Source organism: Gorilla gorilla, chromosome 7 (assembly GCF_029281585.2).
Source record: "Gorilla gorilla gorilla isolate KB3781 chromosome 7, NHGRI_mGorGor1-v2.1_pri, whole genome shotgun sequence".
NCBI lineage: Eukaryota > Metazoa > Chordata > Mammalia > Primates > Hominidae > Gorilla > Gorilla gorilla.
In genome coordinates, this window is record NC_073231.2 from 118,514,787 (window position 1) to 118,540,843 (window position 26,057).

The window sequence follows — 26,057 nt, forward strand, 5'->3', positions numbered from 1 at the left end:
ATATACACACACACACATATATAGACAAAGGATAAGATTTTCATTTAAATGAAACTTTCATGTAAAATGGATTGCAGCAGTACACCTGGATTTAGTGAGATCAGTTAGAAGATTGTTACAACTATCTAGGAAAGGCATTATCAGATTATGAAATAAGGCTGTAGCAGAGATAGGCAGAATATACAAGGTATTTAGGAAGGAGAATCAAAAGCATTTATTGATGTGCAAAGAGTGAGTCAGAGGAAGGAGTCTAAACTGGTCCTTGAGCCCTTGGCATGTGCAATAGGGTGGATGGTGATTCCATTCACCAAAATGGGAAACACGAAACAGGGAGGAGTTTCATGTGGAAAGTTAATGAGATTCAGTGCTAAAATGGAAGGTTCTGTGAAATATCACAAGAAACAAGAGAAAATAGAATCTGGAGCTCTTGGCTATCATAGGAGTGATTTTCAAAATTGGTTGATGTTCAAGTTTCCATGTAGGTTGAAGGTAAAGGTGAATATTTAGAAGAAAAAATGAAAGATGATTGAATATGCAACCCTTTGAAAAAAGTATTTTAATTTAATAAAATTAAGTAGGTATTGTCCAATAGCCAGTATATCACTACACTGAGAAAAGGGCTGAGATAAATTATTTGTTTGGGTCTTCCTCTTACCTAAGTGTGTGAACTGGGATAATTTTAGCAAGTAAAAGTAATAAATTCCTAGGTTTTAGTGGAAAAATAGAATAGTTTATATCTCAGTTGACTGAGATAAACTTTAGTTTAACTAAATTTAGACAGGCTTCTTCCTGATTCAAGACCCTCCTTCCCACCTCCCTTTCCTAGAGCATTTAGTTTAGAAAACTTGTTTGTTTGTTTTTTTTCCTCTGTACCTTTGAAATGTACATTTTCTCCCAGACTCTTACTAGTTTTATGACCCAGGAATGTCTTTTTCAATGACCTGGGAGCCATCCCTTTGAAGCACCCTCATTTTCGACTCTCTCTGTGGGAGAGTGGGAACCTAATTTCAGTAAGCTCCTATTATCAAACATAAATGATCTAATCACATTGGCCAACCTATCCCCTAACATGCTCCAGTACTTTTCTACTAGCTCACCCCAATGCTTAAAAACCTTCTCCCTCTTTCAAAGGAGTTGAGTTCAATTTTTTTTCTCCTTTGCAATAGTCTCAAATAGTCTTGCTTGCCTGTTTAACTCTGACAGAGAAATTTTTCTTTGACACACAGATGATCCTCAACTTATGATGGAGTTTTGACTTATGATCATGACTTGATCAGAAACATGGACTAGGTAGCGGCAGAGCTGAGACTCAAATTCAAATTGTTAAATTCCTAGTTAAGAATTACTTCCACAGTAGATTTATTATTTTTCCAAAAGAAATGTTTATTTAAACATTTTATACTCTCTTTACCATTGGTTTAGTGAAGACAGAAATAGATGAAAAGTCAGGGGGGTAGAATATTTAGTCCAAAGGTTTTTAGTATAATTTTGAGGCTCTAACCCCATTTTAAGTGCCTCTCCACTACTATTTATTATTCATTTTTTAATTAATTAAATAAACATTTAGTTTCTGCTACTATGCCTAAGATACTGTGCTAGCTGCTGAAATTGAAAAAAAAATTCTATGTGACATTATATCTGCCTTCAAGAGATACACATTTTCTACAAGGAAGATTGATACAGTTAACATGAAACATAAGTACATGCTTGAGCTGGGTAAGTAGCCTTGAAATATAGGGCAGGGACAGGTACTGTCCCAGGGGCATTAGGAGAGTCCGGGTAGGAGATGTTGTCAAAGAAGAGTTTAGATTAAAAAATGAATACAAGCAAAACAGGCTTAACAGAAGTGGGACAGAATAGGCAGAGGTAGGAAGTAAAAAACACTAATCTGTGTGGGGGAAAGTCAAGTGGTTCTTGTTGTTACAACTGATTGTTAGTGGAGGCCTAAGGAGGAGCAGTTCATGGGGGCCTCTGGTTACCTGCAGTAATTATTGCTTTCAAAGACTTTCAAACGTTAGTGGCCATCTACTGAGCTTGTTAAAATGCAGATTCCTGTATTGTACTTCTAATAGTTGTAAGATGGGACCCAAAAATCTGCATGGTTGACAAGACCCCCACCTGATCCCTCAGGTCCTTTTATTGGTTAGGTATGTGGACCACACAGGAAATTTAAGGGATGTGGGTGTTCTGCGGCTCCAAGACTCCATTGGTTAATCTCTCAGTTTTCTGGGATGAGGAAGTTATTTGGCTATTTTAGTGAAACACAGGTCGTTGCCTTTAATTCTTCTTTTTGTAGCAATGAAAACAACAATGAGATATGTAAATTCAATATAGTTCATTTATCTAGTTTTATTTTTCTAAGGCCTGAAGAATGTCTGTTATAAATAATGTGAGTTTGAGTGCTGGCTCAACTTTGTCTTACTTTAAGAAGAAAGGATACATTCAAAGAACCCACTGTGTTTTAAGACCTCGATGAAAGAATCAGAAGTGCTTCAGACTGCATTCAGATAAAATTCTCCCGAATAAAAATGCTAAGGAGTGCTGGTACTCCACAGCAGGAGATGCCCTTCCATCTGAGAAGTGGTACTTAGGTGCTCAGAAGGAAGTTGGGGACCATGGGCTAAGCTAGGTTTTGATCACAGGGATTTTGCCATAGGTGAATTAAAGAGGTGAACATTGTAGCATTTGGTCTGATAAACAGTCCTTCTGTGGAGTTGTGCTTGATAAAATCTAGATGCCAAATCAAGGACAATCAGACAATGACAGTTCCATTTTGTTCCTTAAAAAAAAAAAAAACTTGCTTTATGGTTATAGGTGTGGTAAGTAATCACCAGGTCTCTCAAACCTCAGCACACTGCATCATGGTTCAAAAAAAAATTACAATGAACAAGTCAGGTATGTATCTAGGATAAGAAGAGAAAGACAGAAAGATGGTAATTAAGGAGCCAAAATAGAGTCCATTTCCATAACTACTTCTATCCCTCCCTGTACCCAGCTCCACAAAGATTAGAAGCAAAGCCCTGCAGATGGCTATTAAATTAGATTATTCTGTATTAGTGCTTCAGGAGACGTAGAATTTAATAACACCTAAATACTTAACTAAAGGAGGGGTTCATTGTTAGATATAAATATATATAAATGTGTGAATACATATCTGTTTGTAAGAACCACAAATCAATTCTGATCTGTGTATCAAATTGTTACTCTAATTGCTTCCTCAAAAGAACTCTCTCTAAAAAGAATGTAATGGCTGTGAATGAGAATGGCTTCCTTTCCTCTGAGACTAATTGAGATTCAAGAGAGAACCTCTTATCCTCAAAGGGAAAGTTCATCAGGCATGCAAGTCCAGCCTTGTCTTCAAACAGTTCTCCCGGGACTTCAGTCCCATCCTATTCACTCAAAGAATTCTCTTAGATATCCCATTAGGGAGTAGGAAGGAGCATAAGCCACAGCTATGCAGGGAGTTCTGTGCTGAGGGCAAGGGAGTTCTTGCTTGAGTAAGCATTTTATAGAACATTCTAAAGTTGGTGAAGCAAAAACAGAAGACTCTTTTTTTTTTCTAATTACTGCCTTAAAACACACACTGCCAAGTCTCTTTCTCTCCTCAAAGAGCATGTTAAGCAGAGCCTCTAGTTTTCTTATCACTTCTAGTATTTAAAAACTTGATCCAGTTCAATTTAAAACTGTTATCTCATTCTCTCCATTCACTCACCCAAGGTGCCTTGAGTAGCGGCCAGAGAGACTTGGAGGATAGGGAAGAGCATGCTAAAGGAATGCCAGCACTTTCAGATTCATTCCTCTACTTACTTCAGCACTTGGAGTAAAGAAGGTATTATCACTTATTTTATATCTTGTCCTCTTCCTTTTACCTTTAGATCCTGTTTCCTGTGGTGAGTTAGGGCTGGGATGAGGTGAAAGGTCACAGTCCTTTCCTGGAAGTTATTGCTTTCCTTGCAAACCTTTGTCTGGTCACTGGTGCCTCCCTTTTGTCAGGTATGGAACATGTTGATTCTCCCATGAGAACAAATGAGTTGTTTGCAAAGGCCAAGAGTGAGGAGAATGGCTTCTCACTGCACAATTCCCTGATAAAAGAGAAGCTCAACCTTTTGTAGTTGCCTGTCTGCTCCCATCCCTGACAGCACACCCTATAACTCTGTTGGATTGTCTTTTCCTGTGGCCAAGCCTGAGTAATTTCTTTGGTATTCATTTGATGCATAGGAAACTTACATCACTGACTAACCAAACTGTTTGAACTAAACAGCTCTCCCTCTCTCCAACCTGCCAGCTTTTCACCAATTTCTTTTATTTTGTTCAATACGCATAGAAGGTAGATCAGCAAGCTCATTGTATAAGCAAATATCCACTTGGGAATTCTCTTTCACACAAACATCTCCATTCTCTAAGAGGGATTCTTATGCAGCCCTTTCCCTCAATTTGGCTTGAAGATAAGGAGACTAGCACTTTCCCTCCTCTAAGAAGAATGAAAAACCAAACAACTTATGATTCAAACAGTTATAGATAGATGAATGATAGAGAAAGACAGATATACGGATTAGATAGATAAAGACATATAGATCTCCCTAGCTTTTGCTGCTTAACACATTGGAAGTGGGATGGCAGAGGTTATGATTGAGATAAAAGAATCAGCTAGAACCCACTTAAGCTCTGGAGGGGTGTCTTGTCCTTAAATTTTCAAGAAGAGGAATATAGATAATTTTTTCTTCTTAACTGGAGATCTAAGTCGCCAAAGCTAAAGCAGCAGGAAAATTTAGTTCTCCATTTTGTTAGTCACACATTTATTCCTATGGTTTTCCTTGTCAGGAGGGCTGCAAATATAACAATGTTCAAAATCATTTCGAGTGTCCACAAAAAAAAGGCAACTTTGCCAGTCTTAACCCAGCTCTTAGTTAAATCATCAGCTTTGAGGCAATAGCATTCATCAGACTCTTCCAATGTATTTCACTAAATGTAATCTCCTTTATCTATAAAGCAGACCCATGAATGTATTACATCTAATCATATTCAAGAACATGATCATGTAATCCAGAAGGCCAATATTCATTTCCATTTTTGTCACGGAGATTGCTTTAGATCAAAGTGGGCACTGCTGACTACAGTGTAGGGGGCATGTGAGTCAGAGTGAGGTAAAAAGGACAAGAGAAACAGAAAGCATATATACATCAGAGCCTTCTGAGACTCAGAGGAGAAATAATTATGAGGAAACTAATGGTTGGGCACAGGTGGACTGAACAACAAGCTATTTCTAATTTGAACCACAAATTTCAGTATCTGCATGGGATCTGGAAGGAAATGACAAGGTACTGCTTAGGGGAAAAAAATCACAGGGACCAAGTCTCTTTAGAGAAGAATGGTATATCACTTTGGCAGCTGTGTTGAGAATAGAACTGAATAAAAGCAGGGACAGAAGCAGTGAGAGCAGTTAGGGGGCTACGGATTAATTAAAGCCAGAGACAAAGGTTGCTGGGACCAACATGTCAGCAGTGGAGGTAGTAAGAAATATTTGGGTTTTGAATGATTTCAAAGGAAGAGCTAGCCAGTTTTTCTGATACATTATCTATGGTTATGACAGAAAGAAAGGAGTCAGGAAAGATTTGATAAAGACCGAAGAATGTTGGCCTGAATGACTGAAATAATAGAGTTGCTATTAATAATGGAGAAAGTGAGTGACAATAGCAGGTTTAGAGTGATGTGGGGAGACAGATCAGTTTCAGACAGGGTAAGTTTGAGATGCCTATTAAACACTTAAGTGCAGATGTGGAGTAGGAAGTTGAACATATAAGTCTACATTTCAGGGCAGAGAACCAGGCTAGAGATGTAAATTTGAGAGACAGCGGCATGTAGATATTGTTTACAGTTAGAGACTGATTGAAAAATCACCAAAGAAATGAATGCAATAGAGAGCAGAACATATCCAAAATGTAGCTCTGGGACATGCACTTAAACAGATCACAGAGAGGAGGAGAAACCAGGAAAGGAGACTAAAATGAGCCTGAGTAGCATATTTAATAAAATAAAATTTAATAACATATATAATTTTTATACTTGTCTAACTTATTTTTCCATAAACAGTTAAATAATTGTATAACTTTAAATTATTGAGGAAAATTTGATTTTAAAACAAAAATGGTATGAATTTCAGATTCTATAACAAAATAATGAATACATTAATGCATCTTTCATTTTTGGTCTGCAATAAAATCCTTTTCAACTTTCAATCTATATGAGTATAGTTCAGTAGCATTTTATTTTAAAGGCATTCACCAATGAATAATAAATCTTTATATTCAGGAACTGTTTCCTTCTGTGGCTGCAACAGAGGAGAATTAATTTATGTCCAACTGTCTTGCTTTTTAAAACAGAAAACTCTAGATGGCTTAGTCCTCACTGCTTGACACTTAGAAAGATAACTTTCTTGTTTTATACGACATCTCATGGCCTGGTATCCCTTTCAAGTTCTTTTGGGATTCATTGGCTGGCTTATTACTGGCAAATTCAGAAGCGGGCATTATAAAGTAGAAATGTAACTCAGAGAGTAGCTGAGAATATATGTCAAAACTTGCTGTCTCTCTTCTCGTTGTTTTCAAAATCAGTACATAATTTATTATAACAAGGTGAAGAATTTATTCACCAAGCTTCCAAGGAGATAGAATGTCAATCGAAAACCATTAGAATGGAATTAATGAATCTTTCCTGGGTGCAGAGTACAGTGGAGTGGATTTTCTGGTAACTTGAGGATTATGTGTGTGACAGAGGGACTGAATTCATGTGAACAAAGACATGGGCCCTGGAAAGGAAAATAGAAAGGGAGAGAAGAAGAGCTTAGTGATGGGAGGACTGTGTGTGTGTAAGCATGGGGGAAGACAGGGAAATAAATGATAATGATGATGGTGGTGATGATTTTTACAAGCTATCTTGAATGGTGGGTGAGAAGGGGGAAAAGATGGCCTAGAAAGGTATTTGAGAAGCCTTCTGTTTACTTCATTGTATAAAACACTTGCATCCTAACTCAAAAAAAAAAAATCAAAGTAAAAATCTCTGTTATTTATCAATGCTTCTTAAATAACTTTGGTCTAGTTCTTGAATCTGACTGAAATGAAATCATACTAGATAACTGAGCCACATTAGGAGCTAAATTATTAGCAAAATTGTACTGTCTCATGGTAAAAATAGGATAAGACATGAGCAGAATATCAATGCAAAGCCAAAAGGATATTGCAGAGAGTACTTTGAATTTGAAATGATCACTTGGGGGAGAATGCACAATTCAAGATATGACGTTCCAGCTAGACTCTAGGTGCTAGAGGATTGGACTTAAACAGTGTTACACAACTTCACAACAAAAAAGAGTAACTCAAGAAACTTTCTCCTGAAATAACTACTTTGCAAAATGATTCTTAAGGCCCTAAAGGATACCCAATTTCTTGAGACATTGGTGTGCTTTCTTAGAAGGAATAGAGGTTGCTGTCCAATATATGATTTCTGAACTGCTTTACTGGCCTAGCACAATGGATTGATTGTGGCTCTTTTCTAATGTCCATGAAGGTATTGTATAAGCTAATGGAAACATTGCTCTCAGTTGTCAATAATATAATTTTTTGTATTATTTATATTGTTTTTAAGCAGATATTTATCTATACTTATGTCTGTATAAAAAGTGGGAAAACACACCTGTCCATTGGGAGGGTAGCCTGCTTCCTTTAGCCCATCTAATTCATTTCTGTTACTTCCTTCCTCCTGTTAAGCATTTGAGATTATGATTCCTGATCTGTGGCATTGGGCATTAGGTGCTATCTGTAGACTCAGGTTCACCAAAACTACCATCCAGTCTAGTGGCAGTTGGCTTCACCAACCATAAATATCTAGATGAAGTTGAGTTGAGTAAAAATTTTGGAAAGACATTTTCTGCCTGTGTGTTAAACTCACAGAACAAGTTAAAAGCAAGACATCCACTAGGAAGAAGTATTAAAAGATTGGAGAATCAAAAGTACCTGCAACAAGATGATGGCAGAATTACCTATAGCTAATTTATCAAATAATCACAGACACTCTCCTTTACAAACTGATCTCAAGAATCTGGTAAAGCAAATCAGAGCTGAGAAAAATAAGTTAATTATGGCTATATTTAAGAAAGAAAGCCAAGTAATGATGCTCAGATCATTTGAGGTAGAAACAACGAGGCAGATACCTTTTGGCAGACAATGAAGCAGGCAGACAGTCTCAAGCTCTTGGAGTTGGCCCCTGGATGGGCAGATTTAGGTGGGCAGAGATAAGTGGGTTCCCCAAATCCCAATAAGAAAATCCCTTTGATGAGTAAAATATTACCCTTAAAGTTTGCCTTCTGTATAGCAGTACTGGTCACAAGGAAAATTCCAGTGACAAGAAATTCTGTGGGATTTTACTGGTTGATTACTGGATTCTGGAATTTTGGGGGTCAAGGATGGTTCCAGTTTGCATTGCCTGGTACAGTAAAGGAAATTCAGTTGCCTGATGTTCCCTTGAAAAAAAGAATTAGGTGAAGGTACTATCTTAGCTAGGTGCGTTGGCTCACGCCTGTAATCCCAGCACTTTGGAAGGCCGAGGCAGGTGGATCTTCTGAGGTTGGGAGTTCAAGACCAATCCTGGCCAACATGGTGAAACCCCATCTCTACTAAAAACATAAAAATTAGCTGAGCATGGTGGCGCGCATCTGTAATCCCAGCTACTCGGGAAGCTGAGGCAGGAGGATTGCTTGAACCTGAGAGGTGGAGGTTGCAGTGAACCAAGATCGTTCCACTGCACTACAGCCTGGGAGACAGAGCGAGACTCAGTCTCAAAAAAAGGAAAAAAAATGGAATGTCTTACTCATATTTCAGGAGACACACATACACATGCTTAAGTGGAGAAATAAAATTGAAATGCTATTATGTTGTGTCTCATTTCCAAATTTCCTTGCATTTAGGCTGGTAGAAAGAACTTTGAAGGTTATGATACAGATGAGCTGGACGATGTCCTCAGAGGCCCCTGAAACTCTGATAATACTACAAGAAAGAAAAAGGTAGATTTAGGGTATGAAAAGAAGGAATTCCAAGAAGGAAGATTCTTGTGAGAAAACTGTACTTAAAGAGGGATGAACTTAGTGAGGAGGCTCACAAGATATCCAAAAAGGGCCTGGACTGTGCAGAATAGTAAAATAAAGGAACGTGAGGGAAGCTGTGTTGTGAAGGGAGGACAGCAGTTTAAGCAGCTGCTATGAGTGGGACACTGATGAAGACAGAGGAAGAGGATTTTTAGAAAGCTTTCTGGGTGATACATTGTGAAAATCCCTGGGTCAGCTCATTAAAGGAGATCTACAACAATCATCTACACAGTTCTTCAGGGCTTTAGGCTGTTTCTTTGAAGAAGATACCATGAAAAGACTGGCCCTAGGTAGAGCCAGGTATATTCAGGCTAATGTCTCAGTGTCAGTGAAGGAGTCATTGGCTGCCATAAAAACAAGTTAGGATGACAGTTTGTGGAATTCAGTGTGACATAACTACAATGCTGATTACAATAACGTATTTTGTTTTCCATTAGCAGAACTGAAAGCTCATAAGGCCTTAAAAGGCAACTAATCTTTCTTCTTTATGGTGATAATTGGATCAACCTATTCTAGAGAAATGACTTCAGATTTTCAGAAATCCCCAATCTATCCTTAGTTAATGCATCAGTATTGAACTTCAGGTCAGTGAATAAAATGTATAACCAAATTATGTTAAACAATTGTATTTAAGTTATCTGAAATGTGGGATCATAAAACTGCAACACATTATGATATTTCTCCCTTTTGGTCTGACAATCCTTATTCAAGGACTATGGCATGTGAAAGTTTCTTTAACTATTCTCAAAGATTTCCCAAAGTTTTAGGGACTGATTGTTTCCTCAGTTTGAGGACTGATTGACACTGGTGGATCACAAATTTGCCAATATGCCTAAACTGTTAGACACTTATGATAGAGAGGAGTTGCAGATGGTGGTAATCTTTAAGTGGATTGAGGTTCTGAGTTTTCCAACAAAAACATTTTATACTGACTTCCACTGTTCTGTAAGTTCTGATTAAAACAAAATGTTCTACCTTCTAATTTTAATACACAACAATCCATATACGTATATAACTTTTAACAATGAATTTGATTTTGAAGAAAATAAAATAGAAGTAGAAATTTAGTTGTATTAACCAGAAAATACCAACATGTACATTTAAAAAGTTATTCTATTTGAAATGTTTAATATGAAGATAATTTAAAAGTTTCAGCGAAAATGTTAAGCATGTTAACGTTTGTTAACATTTGTAAATGTTGGAGGCTGTGATAGTGCCCCAAAGATGAACAATAATAAATAATAAGAAAAATTTTATCTGTAAAAATATAGACTGTCTACAGAAAAAAGGAGACAGGAGGAGTAGCCTCCCAACCATAGTTCTCTATGTAAGTGGGAGTGGCTCTGCAAGTTTCAGGAATGGTGGGGGGATGAGGAAGGTTTTTTTTTTTTATTTTTTTAAATTAGGAAAAATAAAAATAAGCCGAGGCGTCAGTTAGTCTCAGGCTTTAATTGTTAGTACCTAAGTAGAATTCAGGCAAAACGAAAGGAAATCAATATAAACCTTAATTAGAGGCTAAGAAATCAAACCCACCTGAGTTAGTTATAGAGTTGACAGCAGTCTGCTTTGTTGGGTGGAAACTGGCTCAGAGGTGGTTTGGGATAGACTAGTAACCTGGCAAGGGCCACCCTAAGATTGCTTCTGGCCCACTCCAGTTCTGCCTTCCTTGGCTTCAACCTCATCCTTAGTGATGTTTCCACCTTGCTATTGGGTCCACAAACAGGCAGGTGTGCCAACTGTGTGTCATTTCACTCACACATAGAGAAAAACAATTCTTGTCCATCAGAAACTTCATAAGGGTTCTCTTAGGGATGTATGGAGGGCTTATTGGCCTTTGTCAAGTTAGAGTTCTGAATATTTTATCTTACTTAATTTTAAAAGTTAAATACCATTTGTTTTTCACAGATAGTAGAAAATCTCCCTGAAATTGCTCTAAATAAGTAGTGATTCATTAAATTACTGATTGACATTACTGATTACTTTTACCTCCACCATGAAGCTAGGCACCAAGCAACCCCAAAACCAATGCCCAAGTTAGGCTAACGAGGATCCAACAAAATTCAAAATTACCTAGAAGTGGTCTCGGTATGTGTCGACTGAGATTTAAAACAAATTTCAGTGCAGGTGAGGGTGAGGCTCAGATAATGTCATTTCCCAGCTGCAATGGCTCCTGTTTAGCCACAGGGTAACTTTGGAGCTACTTAGCATTATTTAAAAAGGGTCTAATGCTCTGGACTTCTCTAGTCATTCATCAGATCCAACTCACTGTGTCCTCCCCTGCAGTCACACTGAACTGGCTCTATTCCTTTTGCCTGAAACACACTTTTCTCCCATTTCCTACTGTTCCTTCAAATACTAATGTGTGGCCGTAGGGCGTGGTGGCTCATGCCTGTAATCCCAGCACTTTCGGAGGCCGAGGCAGGCGGATGACCTGAGGTCAGGAGTTCAAGACCAGCCTGGCCAACATGGTGAAACCCAGTTTCTACTAAGAATACAAAAAAATTAGATGGGTGTGGTGATGTGCACCTATAGTCCCAGCTACTCAGGAGGCTGAGGCACAAGAATCTCTTGAACCCGGGCGGCGGAGGTTGCAGTGAGCAGAAATGGTGCCAGTGCTCTCCAGCCTGGGTGACAAAAGCAAAACTCCATCTCAAAACAAACAAACAAACAAACAAACAAACAAAAATGCTAATGTAGATTTTTCTTACTGGTTCCCCAAAGCCAGATCAAAAACTATGTTAAAAGAATGAATGGGCTCCGGCAAAAAGAATGGTGGAAAAACGAAGTATTACTATCCATATTATCCATTTTCCCTTTTTACTTTAGTCCATTATTGTGTAACTCCACTACGTTTTTAAAATACCATCATAGTCATAATTATTGACAGAGTAGCCCCTGCTGAACCCATACTATCTGAAGTTTGAAAAAGAACACTAAAGTCATCTAGTTCTGCCCCCCTGATATTACTAATGAGAAAGCAGTTAGTAGTAAAAAGAAGGAAAGCATTAATTGAAGGGGCCACTAGGAAAACATAATTACATGGTCTGGGATTACTTCATTATGAGACATTATGAAAATGTTCAATCCAATAAAAGTCATCAATATATAGGTAATGCTTCAATTAAATTTGTTGTACTTTGGAAAATTACATATTAAATATTCTCAATTTATCAGCTAGTCAGTTTGGAGACAGGTAAGAGGAAAAACTTGGAAAATAAGAAAAAGCAACTGCTTTTAAAATAATCAATTATTATATGACAATCTACTAAAGGTGTTATACAGTTATAGTTCATCTATTTCTTAGTAAAAGTTCATTTGTATATTTTTTTCCTTTTTCTTTTTTTTTTTTTAAGACAGAGTCTTGCTCTATCACCAGGCTGGAGTGCAGTGGTGCGATCTCGGCTCACTGCAACCTCTGCCTCCCAGATTCAAGCGATTCCCCTGCCTCAGCCTCCTGAGTAGCTGGGACTACAGGCATGTGCCACCACACCCGGCTAGTTTTTTTTCTTATTAATATTATTATTTATTTTAGTAGAGATGGGGTTTCATCATGTTGGCCAGAATGGTCTCAATCTCCTGATCTCGTGATCCGCCCCCCTTGGCCTCCTAAAGTGCTGGGGTTACAGGCGTGAGCCACCGTGCCCAGCCCATTTATATCTTTATAATAAAATAGATATGTATTATTAGATACTATAGTGGAAGGAGAAATTAAAATTTAGAATGTTAATTCCTTCTGTGGCAAATCTAAATAAAGGCCCCTCATTTCAGTAGATTCTAAATTTATATACTATGTAATTGATGTTTTACTTTTAATTATGATCATCCTTCCTTCTTACCAACATAATCCGAGATTTTATATGAGTGTATATATACAAAAATAGGCCAAGAGCAGTGGCTCATGCCTGTAATCCCAGCACTTTGGGAGGCCGAGGCAGACAGATCACTTGATATCAAGAGTTTGAGACCAGCCTGGCCAACATGGAAAAACCGTGTTTCTACTAAAAATACAAAAAATTAGCTGGGCACAGAGGCATGCACCTGTAATCCCAGCTACTAGGGAGGCTGAGGCAGGAGAATTGCTGGAACCTGGGAGGCAGAGGTTGCAGTGAGTTGAGATTGCACCATTGCACTCCGGTCTGGGCAACAGAGTGAGAATCGGTTTAAAAATAATAATAATTCCAAAGATCATACATATATATCACACACACACACACATATATATGACTTGAACCTTGTTGACTATATTTAATTGGAAAAATAAAAACTGAAAAAAATTAGCAAATGACACCTTCAGAAATCATATATTTTAAATAAATGGGTGTTTTAGCTTAAATGCATTTATTATAATTGATCATTATTAATACATTTTTGAAAATTAGTGTGTACCATGAATAGATAACATACCGAGAAAAAATGAATGGAAACTATAAAGTGTATTAAACTATAACTAGGAAGTATACTATAGAGAGTTTACACGTGACCAATATTTACCATTCATTAATATTTATCTTTTAATAAGAGCTTTTTTTTAAAAGGAAGCTTCTAAAACGTTTCTAAAAATTTGTTTTAACATGAAAAATTAAAAGTGTAATTTCCTTAACAAGATATGTTTAATATAGAATATCAAGAAATGTTTTAAGATAATGATTATGACAGTCCTGGTAGGATAATGTGTTTCCTGTTGTGGTTTCTTGTACATAATGATGATGAGGTTCTATTTCTCACTCACTACTACACTTACCTCCACATTTTGGAATCGGTCCACTCCACATTACTTTTCCATCCATAAGAATACATGTAATTGTTTCTGTTCCCTGGGTTTTAATAAATCCTTCTTCACAAATAACTGAAATTGAACTTCCTAATTGAAAGTTGTCCCCAAACCGCCGTGCATTGATTGGTATTCCAGGATCAGGGCATTCATTATGTCCAAATGCTTTAGAATAATATGCAAAGAAAAATACACAAACAAACAACATTAGCCAGAGAGAGATCCTTCTATATTTTGGGAAAGAGAGAGAGAGAAAGAGATGTTTTAAAAGGTTGTGTTTATTTCTACACAAGTTTTTATTTATTTACTTTAAATTTGGAAGTTCTCCTCTGACCTTACCTGTTTGCCTGTGATGTGCAATAGATGTGAATGTTTTAAAATGTGAATTACACTCTAAAATTATAAAATTTCAAAACAGAATTATTTCTGCTTATTTCTGGAGACCATGAGACTAGCTAAGATTATGCAAATATTTCCAGTATAAGCTGGTCAGAATTTCAATTAATTAAAATGCAAAGCAATTGACTATATTCCTTTGGAAACTTTTCTTTATTTTTCTCTATTTCCAACTGGAAATAGAGAGAGTGAGTCTCATCTTGAGAATTAAAGTGAAATGTCTCAATCTAGTATGAAACTGTTACAACTTTTTAAATAATTTTCCATGACATTTATTTTCTGCCATCTGGGAAAAAGGAAGAGAGTTAATTCTTTTGCAATTATCGTGTTCTAAGCACTGTGATATGTTATTATCTCATTTAATATTTAGAATAGCTGATGAGGAAAGTATTGCCGTCTATTCAAAAGAGTAATGTTAGACTCAGGAAAAGTTAAGTAACTTGCCTAACGTCATAGAAATAGGGCTTCATAGGATTGAAATGTATCCCCTGGACCGGCTTTTAATTTCTTCTCAACAACCTATTGTATCTTGGATTATTTGTCTCACGTATCTCAGGAGAACAGGAGTTCTTGAGCTCAGGGCCACTATCTTATTCTACCTTGTTTCTCTCACAGTTTATATTTAGCCAAGTTACAGCAAATAGCAGGAGTATAATAAAAATGGGTTTATTTGAATTTTTCATAGATTATAGATTACATGAACAATCCAAATTTTTCTCTGTATTCATCTGAGTGACCAATTGTGTATTATAAAATTTTAATGTATTACAATATAAATGGAAGAATATTTAAAGAGGCAAGGTCTACATGTGTAAAATATATTTTATGAGATGCTTATAACTTATTATTATATTCATACTGCATTAGTACATGCAGTTATTTTAAATTTTCTCACTAATCATCACTTTGATGCTGGTTATAAACTGTATAATTTTACTATCTGTTCTCCTTATTTTAAATGAAACAGTGCAAAAGAATATTAAGGTACGTTTTAGAATACATAAAATATGTTTTGTATGTATACATATTTCTAATTATTATTTTATTTTATAATTTTAAAAACTCAATTTTGATTAAGCAGTGTAACTCTAATATAGAGTACCTGGTAGATATTTTTTCAGAAAAAATGAATCTCATTAGTAAGCATTAAATAAAATAATTTGCACATTATCAATTAAATTATTTACTATAGAACAGAACCAGGAAAAGGGAGACCTATTTCCATAATACACGAAAAACTATCAATATTAAAGTTAAAAATATTATGCATTTAAGACAAAATAAAAATTGTAGATAGATAGATGCATATACATGTCTATCTTTAGACATGTACATGAAATATTTTTTAAAAATTCTCAAAGCAGTCATTTTATATAAGTTTCTATGACACATGTCACCGCTAATTTAACTTTAATAATATGCAATTACATGTTTACAATTTACAGCGACACTATTCACCACTAGTATCACTTTGAATATACAACAACTACACTTTGTCTGCCAAAGCTTAACATTGAATAGGTGAGGGTGGGAGTGAAGTGTGAAATTCTTTTTATAAAGCAACAGGAAGAGCTGGAAACTAAATCCTTTTATTATGTGACACTTAAATATTAACTCATCCAATTGGTCAATATCTGACACAGTGTAAAAGCTTCAAGGAAAAGCAATAAAAATTACTAGTATTCTATGGCTTCAGGTATATTTGCAAACAGAAGCATTAGTATGTAAGTGTTATTAATCCACTAAGGTTTTTTTCTTTTTTATGTGATTCATCTTTTTTCTATAATTATAAACATTTTTGCAGATAAATAATATTCAACATCTCACACAACAACATAAGATGTCAAGATAATTGTTCAAAAACCAACTAAACAATAATGGCTAATGTTTATTAAGCTTTTACTAAGTAATATGTACTCTGTGCTAAATTATTCACACGCATCACCTAATTTATTCTTTATAGCAATCCATTGTGGTTTCACTAATGTGAGTACTGTGGCTCAGTTATAAAACCTAAAACAAAGCTAAGATCCAAAGTTAATTATTTCCTTTTCTATGATGCTACTGTAGCCATGTGATTTTTTCTTTGGAATTTTAATTCTATGCCATGATTAGTTGTTTAATATTGGTGCATGAATATCTTTAAGGGAAACTCTATTTCTCTTTTATGTTTATACAAATAACAAAGTATGTGATCAATAATAGGTTTGGGTTTATGCTAAGATATAAATATGTTGGCTGATATAACAATTATATATTGGCTTACATAATAACAATATTTGAAACATATTTCCTTGATATTGAGCCTCTCACAAAAAAGGAAATGTATTAATATAATAGGGAGTAAAATGTGATTGGAAATGAAGGAAGAAATGACCATCCTTGGCACAATGAGATTTACAGCTTTTACTAATTTTCTTAACTAGGAAACAAGAGAACCAATATACGTGATCACTTTTCAACTCAAATTTATAGAAATATATTATATGGGAAAAAAACAGAAACAGAAACTTACTGTTGTAAGTGATGTTAAAGCCACGTCCTGACATTGAGTGGTCAGCCTGAAATTCCAAACGCAGTATGTGACTATTACTAGTAAGATGGGAAGGCACCTCAGCCCCAGTAAAGGTTCCAAGAATTGGGGATTCTGGAGAGTCACCATCTTTAACAGCAAGGAAATCAAACTGGGATTCCAGGTCAAAGTCATTGAAAGAAAGATGTATCCGGCTCCCTGGATCAGAGATTATCGTCCAGATGCAATTTAAATTATTTCCATACCCTTCTGGGTAATCAGGAGAAAGAACTGTTCCCATTGGTGCAGTAAAGTTAGACAGGCAGGGAACTGGTGAAATAGGAAGATTATGAAATACAATAAATATTCAAAAATAATATTTCATCTTATTTTGTCATATTCTACAATTATGATAATCGATTAGCAGTATAATAAGATAATATTAAATTATGTAAATTATAAAACAGAACAAAACGGTTACCATTTTTACATATTGAAAAAGGCAACTAGTACTTTGGATAAACTTAAGGCTCTACCCTTAAATAATGCACAAAATTATAATTGGAATAATAGCAATTTTTTGACACATATTTTGTTTATGTTAGACTGTATAAAGTGTTCATTTCAGTGTTTAAAAAGTGAAAAAATATACAGAAGTTCCCATAGAAAGCAATAAGGTTCTTGAAATGATTGAAGACAAAAAATATTATGTGGATATTAACAGAACAAGAATCCGGTAGCTCAGAAAACACTCAAGGTGATGGTTATCAATGTGTGAGTTCCATTTCTATGGTGGCAATGGATGCTCTGATAGTTTACTACACAAATAAGGAGATAAACTAACTTCTATAACAGCCATTAGTGGCTAAAACCTGAAGAACAGCTAAATGAGAGCTCTTGCATCACACTAAAATGAAGTCTTTCTCCTCCAGGTTTTTAACTTTTAAAAACATCTGATTTGAAAGTTCACATAGAACATTTAGAAAGCAGAGGAAAAATAAAGAAACAGAAAAGAAAATGACATACTACTCAAAGGAAATCAAAGTTTAAATAGTGATATATTATCTTCCAAAGTTTTCATTACATTTTTTTTTTTTTTTTCTGAGACGGAGTCATTTTGTTGCCCAGGCTGGAGTGCAGTGGCACCATCTAGGCTCACTGCAACCTCCACCTTCCGGGTTCAAGAGATTCTCCCACCTCAGCTTCCGGAGTAGCTGGGAATACAGGCACGCCCACCACGCCCAGCTAATTTTTGTATTTTTAGTAGAGATGGGGTTTCGCCATATTGGTCAAGCTGATCTCGAACGCCTGACCTCAAGTGATCCACCTGCCTCGGCCTCCGAAAGTAATGGGATTACAGGCGTGAGCTACTGTGCCCGGCCTTTTATTACATATTTTTTAAAAAATTGAATTCCCTACATTTTGTACTAAATTATGTTTTCCTTATATTTAATATGTGAGTTTTTCAAGTCGAGTTTTTAAGCAAAATTTATACTTATTAGTTAAAACTCTCACTCCATTGATTTATATGGATATATAAACATTAATCGAACTGTTCTCCTAGTGTTTGACATTTAAAATTGTATTTTAAAATTTTTGCAATATAAATAACACTGACTCTACTCTTGAAGAAAGCTTTTTTTGTTCATTATTTCCTTGGTATACATTTTCAAAAAAAGCACTTAGTATGACAAAGGATATGAATTTAAGCCTCAAAACATTTTGCTAAATTTCTGATTTAAAGTTATTTTGACGTTATTGAAAAATAACAGAAATATCAGAGAATACAACACCTGTACCAGTATAAAATATTGTGATTATTTTCCTTTTCCTCCATTGATAAGAAAAATGATAACTCATTGTCTTAACTCGCATTTCTTTGACTACTAGAGAAGTTGAAGATTTCTTACTTTTGTTAGACATTTTCATTTTCTTTTAAAAAATTATCTGCTCATAAACTAATCATTTAAGTTTATGATCTTTTAGTTTATAATATGCATAAAACTTTCTCATTATTTTGTAATTTTAGTATTTTGGCATAAATTATTTGTTTTAATTTGAATATTAAAATAATTGTTTGCATTTCTTACAATCTTTTAGTGTCATATGTTTTATTAACATTCAGACATTATACCAATATCTATTTATCTACACAATATAAAACCATAGGTATAGCTGCATCTACCAACAGATATATCTCTTTATAACTTTTATCATTTTATCATTCAAAAATATTTTGTACTTTGAATCTATTTATTTTCTGCATAATTTTATGAGTTGAACTAAAGCTTGCAAACTGATAGTCATTGGACTGAATTCAGATTGCAGATGTGTTTGGCTTGATTTTTTTTTTCTTCTGCCCCCATAAAAATTTGAAATCACATTGAAAAATCATCATATTTCATATTTAAGGGGAAAACATCTTTTATTCTAGCTTATCTTGAAAAGTTAAGGCACCCCAGTTTCCTACCACTTCCAAAATGGGTGCACACATACTTACTCCTAATCCCTCTTCACACTCTTTCCTGCTTGCATCCTGGAATAATTTGATCCTATAACTCCTGATCTAAATTAAGGGTCGGAAATCTTTTTCTGAAAAGGAGTAGGTAATAAATGCTTTGGCTTTGCAAACCATACAATCTCCTTTGCAACTATTTAATTCTGCAATTGTAGCTGGAAGGCAGCCATGCACAATCAGTAAATGAAAGTGTTTGGTTATGTTCCAATAAAACTTTGCTTAAAAATACACGGAAAGGAGGATGGATTTGGCCCACAATCTGTTTGCCATCTCCTGATCTAAATGATCCCCACTTGGAGCAAGAGCTAACCAAAGACACACTTTAATGGCCCTTATCAGATAGATAGATGCTTATATCATACTTTAAATTCTTAATTATATAAGATGCAGTTTTTATGTAACTTCCCTTTACAATTTGTTAGTACCACACTCATAACTTAAGATGATACTTAAGCATCTACAGAAGCACTTTGCTTTTACAAAATTCTTGTGTCTACTCCTGCCTGTTTTTTTACTTAGCGATATGTCAATACAGTACGTCAAGTTCCCAGAAAAACTATGTTAGAATTTTGACTAAAATTGCAAAGCAATTTCTGTATAACCCATGTATTTCACATAGTGATTTATTATTCAGGAATACGGCTTCTATCTGTATTTCATTCTCATAAAATTTTATTTTCTTGTAAGTTCTATAATTTTTTGTATGAGTTATTTGAAATATGTGAGGATTATTTATTTGTATTTTATAATTGTATTTTCTGAATGTATTCTCTTTTAAATGTATTTCCAAGTTAGTCATTACTGGTATATAAAACATTATTAATCGCTACATTTTTATCATATATCAGGATATTAGACCTAATTTTAAAATAGTAAAAAATGTTTTCTAGTATTCAAGAATGTTTTAAAAATTGGTTTTAGTCAGCAAAATTTTCAGTATTTTCACTAAATGCCTTTTGGAATCTGTTAAAATGCTCTTCAAATATTTTTATTTTTGATGTGATATATTACACTAATGGATTCTCCAGTATTAAGCCAACGTTGTCCTCCTAGAAGAACACCTAGAATTAAAAATTGTCAACAAAAGTATTTTGAAGTATTACTAAGCTTTAGTAAATCAAATCAGATCCTCCTAATACATTTTCTTCTCTTACAAGAACTTCACCAAGTAATCTTGGTTAAAGATAAGAACTAAAACAAAAGGGGACTGTGAAGGGGACTTATGCACTTTTCCTCTTCTAGACTTCCTGAAGAGCAAACACAATATATTGTTATTAGGGAAATTTCTGCCAGATTCTAAAAATATCCACTTCATTTTAATGTATTGAAGACAGCATTTAATTGAGCACACCAAGTGCGTGAATAGGCAATACAAATTATACTTTTGCTGTAGTTAAACTGCAATATCTTAATGTATTTGAATACATTATTTTAATCCAAGCATATTGTATATCATTAATGTTAATGAATTGTATTCTATGCAATATAAAAAAATGGCACCTCATGCATTAGTGTTAACATCTACAAGCAAAAATAAGTTAGTGCATTATACATACAATATAAGCTTTAAATATTTTAATGTTTTTGATTGCAAATAAACATATACTATCTTATTAAAATAAATGAGTCTATTAGAATTCATTCAGATGTATAATTTCCATAAGAAGTATGCTATCTAGAAAGTATAAAATGTCATGAAATAAAATGTTGTAAGAACACACGTAATATATATTTTGCCATTACCAAGTGAACTATGCCAACTTTATTTAAATCTGTAATAAAATTTATAATTTGGCATAAGCACACTTGTTAAAGATAGCATCACAAAGTGCTACTCACTCAAAAATAATTACACGGTTGCAGCTCTTTGCAATTAATTACTAAACCAATTATATGCAAGGACAGGGTAACATATGCTATCTGGAAGCAAAGCATTTGGTACTCACAGATACAGATGGGTATGTTTGCAGACCATTGGTTATTCTCTTGACAAACAATGGATTTCTCTCCAATTAATTCAAACCCAAACTGGCATTCAAACCTTAAAACATCACGATTAGAAAATCCATCGCCTTCTCTAATTCCATATAAGGGTGTACCAGGATCACCACAACTTTCTTTCTCAATTTCTGGAAAAATAGAAGATAAAAGTCACCTTCCAAGGGTTGCAGGCATATGATACCCATAATACAAGTTAGGTAGATATATGCTCTTTGTTGTAGAGATATTTCAGAACAAAAAATAAATATATTCTCCAATTTTTTTTGCCATTCTTACAGGCATGATAAAATGATCTTTAGAGAATAATTACTATATTTCTTTCTTTTTATAGATGAAGAATCTGAGGTTATCAGAGCTAATGAGGTGCCAGAGGCCATGTACTTAACAGAAAAATTATGATAAGATCTCATATTTTCTCTCTGTACTACATATATACATAAATGTACACACACATAGACATAAATGTATATTTCCCTCAAATCCCAAAGACTTTTCTTATTCTTGTCATTTCTACAGGATACGGTAAATCCCTGAATCATGACCAGGACATGAGGGAACATTCTCTGTGTCTATACTCCCACAGAAATCAATGAATACCTCTCACCTAGGATCTCTTCCACAATCTGGTACTAGTTGGTTGAATCATTTTCCCAACTAGACCCCTCCCACAAAAAAAAATCTTCTCAAAGGAAGCAATCAGTTTTGAATTCCAAATTACGCAGCTATGTTCCTTAATAAATGTTTCTTGGATGAGTGGAAAGAGATTGAAAAAAATATTTTAACACCATTAAAACAACCTTTGAGATGTATCCAAAGAAACTTCAAATATCTGGGATCATCACTGTTTAACTATGAATGTTAGCAGTAAATTATTGTGGTGGTTGATTTGCCTTAAAAGTCACATAAAATCTTAGTAATACAGTTGTCTTCAAACAAACAATAGTAAAAAAAAAAATACAAATTAAAAAAATGTAACTTTAAGATAAAGTTATAGTCTCTCCTGACACTCAAATATCGACACATTCCTAGCTCCTCTGTTATCCACTAGCATCGATTTAATGTGTATCTTTCCAGTTCTTTTTTCAAGATGTATAATTCCACACAGACATATCTAATATGTAACATTATAGAAACCTAAAAATTATCTTCACAAAAACTATGCAGTATTGTTTCATGTATATCATACTTTAACTTTTATTATACTGTCAATATTATTTTCTTTCTCCTTTTTAACCAAACAATATGTTTTAGAGATACTATTGAACATCCTTGTATCCTTAGCAGAAATCATATATGCATTTAAACATTTCTTTAAAAAACTGGATTTGATTTTATATTTTCTTAGACTTTTTTTATCTATCAGGGACATTGGTCTATAACTTTTTTCTTCTGCTCTTCATATCTAGTTTTAATATCAAGGGAAGATGTTAGTAATTTTCCACATTTTACTAGTCTTTAGGTTAATTTGTACAAGAAAAAAATTGGATTCTTGCATGGATGAGTTTGGTAGCCATCTGAGTGCCATTTTCTTTCTTCTAAGGTTATTTTCCTATTTAAGTGGTTTATGTTGTTGTTTGTTTTTTCTTTTGCTTGTTTCTTGGAGAGGGTTTTGGACCAATATTGGCAACTTATAAACATTAGAGAAGTGACATTTTTCAAGGTTTGCTGGTAGTTTAGTTGTAACAGAATTGTTACAAGATTTTTTAATATCTCCTTTATAAATATGCCATAATTATTTCTGACTTCTAATGCTATTAGTGTTTACTTTCTGGTTTTCTTTCTTCATATTTACAAAAGGTTGTCAGATTTATTAGGTGGCTTAAAGAACCAGTGTTTGCTGTTGATAAATTTTTTGTTTGTTTGTTTGTTTTTCGAGACAGAGTCTCTTACTCTGTCACCCAGGCTGAAGTGCAGTGGCGTGATCTCGGCTCATTGTAACCTCTGCCTCCCAGGTTCAAGAGATTCTCCTGCCTCAGCCTCCTGGGTAGCTGGGACTATAGGTGCTTGTGCCACCATGCCCAACTAGTTTTTGTATTTTTAGTAGAGACAGGGTTTCACCGTGTTGTCCAGGCTGGTCTCAAACTCCTGACCTCAAATCATTCGCCCTCCTTGGTCTCCCAAAGTGCTGGAATTACAGGTGTGAGCCACCGCGCCCGGCAAATTCTATTGTTTTTATTTTAATTTAAATATCTTTTCTTTTTATATTTTTGGATTCCATCTTCAGTTTTCTTTTGGATTATATTGCTATTCTTTTTTCTGTTTTCTTGAGTTGAAATCTTAGAACTTTTTTTAGTGTATTTTCAGCCTTTCTTATTTATTAAAAAATAAAATAAATTTAGCTCTAAATTGATATGGAGAGATTTTATTGTTCACTTGTGAAAAGTTTGTAGCTTATGTTTTGGTTTACTTTGTAACTCATAAATAATTTCTGAGTGTTTTAAAATTTATGGGTTGATCTATCATTTTGTTGTTGCTTTCTAATATTGTTTCTTTGGTATTCAGTATATGTATATCAAGGTCTTGCAGGGGATAAATAAGTGAAATATATTCAGTTCAATTTGTTATATTAATCAAGTTGAAATTATTTATGCCTTCAATGTCTACTGGCTCCAACAACTTCTTGAAGAAGCCTGTTAAAGTTCCAAATGTGGATTTGACACCATTTTTTAATAGTTGAATCAAATTCATTTCACATACTTTAAAGCATCATTCAGTTAGTTAGTTTATACAACAAACAGTTGATCGTCTTATACACTAATTCCTCTTTATCTGCATTTTGCTTTCTGTGGTTTCAGTTACCTGAGATAATGTGGTCCAAAAATAGGTAAGTATAGTACAGTAAATTATTTTGAGAGAGACAGAGAGCACATTCACATAACTTTTATGACAGTATATTATTATAATTGTTCTATTTTATTTTTAGTTATTGTTATCAATCTCTTTCTGTGTCTAATTTACAAATTAATCTTTATATCTATCTATCTATCTATCTATCTATCTATCTATCTATCTATCTATCTATCTATCTATATATCGAGAGAAAATAACATAGCCTGTATAAAGTTCAGGACTATCTGTGGTTTAAAGCACCCACTGGGGCTATTGAATCATATCCTTATGAACAAGGGGGGACTACTGTATTTACATGTGTCAGATGCTGTTCCAGGTATCTAAGATACACCAATAAATAAACAGACAAGGATTTCTGCTCCATGAATGCATGTATTCCATTGGACGTTTGCAAACTATAAATAATAAACAAATAATGTCTTATTTTAGAATGTGATATATAGTACAGAAAAAGAAAATATTAAACAGGAAATAGTTGTGTTAAAGTGCTAGGTGATTGGGAGTGACACTATTGCTAGGTTCACAGTTTATTACTCTTATACCTTCTTCGAAAAATTGTTTCTGTTATTGAAAGAATAGGTCCTTCTTCATCTGAAAATGTCTTTATTTTGCCTTCACTGTTGAATAATAGGGGGTAAGGTATAAAATTTTAATTCAAAATTATTTGCCCTCAGCATTTAAAGATGTTTTCCTCTAGTCTATTATCCATCCACTATTCCTGATAAGAAATATGATATCAAATTCATTTTAATTCTTTCATAATTAATCTGCCCCTTCTCCTCCACTCTTTTAAGAGCTAGGATTCCTTTTCAGACTTGCTGTTTTTAAATATACTCATTTTTAAATCTATTTTTTCTACTAGGTGCTCAATAGACTACTTCTGTCAAATACCTTGTAACTTTTTTTTCAGTTCTAGGAAATTGTTACCATTATTTCCTTTAAAATGTTGTTTATTATATGTCCTCATCTTTCTGAAACTTGTTCATATTGAATGTTGAAAATTAGGAATTTAGCCCTCATGTTGCTCAAACTTTCAACTTCTCATTTTTAGGGATTCTCTATTTTGCATTCTAGAAGAATTCAATAATTCCGTATGTATATAATACACATATACACACACATTTATATATTTATATATTATAAATTTCAGTTTACTAATTCACTGTTTAGTTTTATTTAATTACAAATTACCTTAAATACTGAAAAATTATGTTGTCATTTCCTAAATATGTAATGACTTTAATGATTGTTATTTCTTATTGTTTCATAGTCTTCTTTTTTTTTCATAAATACAATTTCCCCCTTTAATTTTGTGAAGGTATCTACTCTAATTATTTTAAAATATTTTCTTATTGCTCTTTTAACTCTGTTTCCTTGGCTTTAATGAGAAGTGTATTTAGAGAGTAGCAGAGTGAACTTTATTCTAATGCAGCATATTTGAAAATTTATACAGTGAATCATAATGGCTGTTATGCCTATGATGAAAAGGCACAGGAGGAAGTAGTTTAGGGGAGAACAAAACTTGTGTTTGAGCAAGAAAAAACAACGATAACAAACATTTATTTATATGTTTATTTACACTTATTTATCTTAGGAATACCCTACAGCCTCAAAACAATTGTAAATGTTCTCTTTTCACTCTTAGTCATTATTATATTTTTAAATACACGTTCTATTATCTTTGGGTTAGTGTTGAGAGTGAGTGTTAATCTATTTGAAACTCTATTTTTTTCTTTGCTCCATTAATACAACATTCTTTAAAATTAAGAACATATTTTAAATTTAATGAAGCTGTAAATACTCTCTAACATAGACTGGAAACAATACACAGTAAGTAAAGCAAACATGCACCTAGTATGTAACACTGCTTTTG

At 34.1% G+C, this 26,057-nt stretch overlaps 1 protein-coding gene across 3 annotated transcripts in view; it reads right to left on the reverse strand.

Moving 5' to 3' along the window:
• CSMD3 (CUB and Sushi multiple domains 3) overlaps window positions 1-26,057 on the reverse strand; it is a 1,204,746-nt gene that overhangs the window by 441,518 nt on the left and 737,171 nt on the right. For all 3 annotated transcript variants that reach the window (XM_019032923.3, XM_031014090.3, XM_019032924.3), the window contains 3 exons: window positions 21,280-21,462; window positions 16,819-17,145; window positions 13,878-14,072 (listed from right to left, as the gene is read on the reverse strand). In XM_019032923.3, coding sequence (XP_018888468.2) covers window positions 13,878-14,072; window positions 16,819-17,145; window positions 21,280-21,462 — 705 coding nt within the window. The remainder of the gene's footprint in view (window positions 1-13,877; window positions 14,073-16,818; window positions 17,146-21,279; window positions 21,463-26,057) is intronic.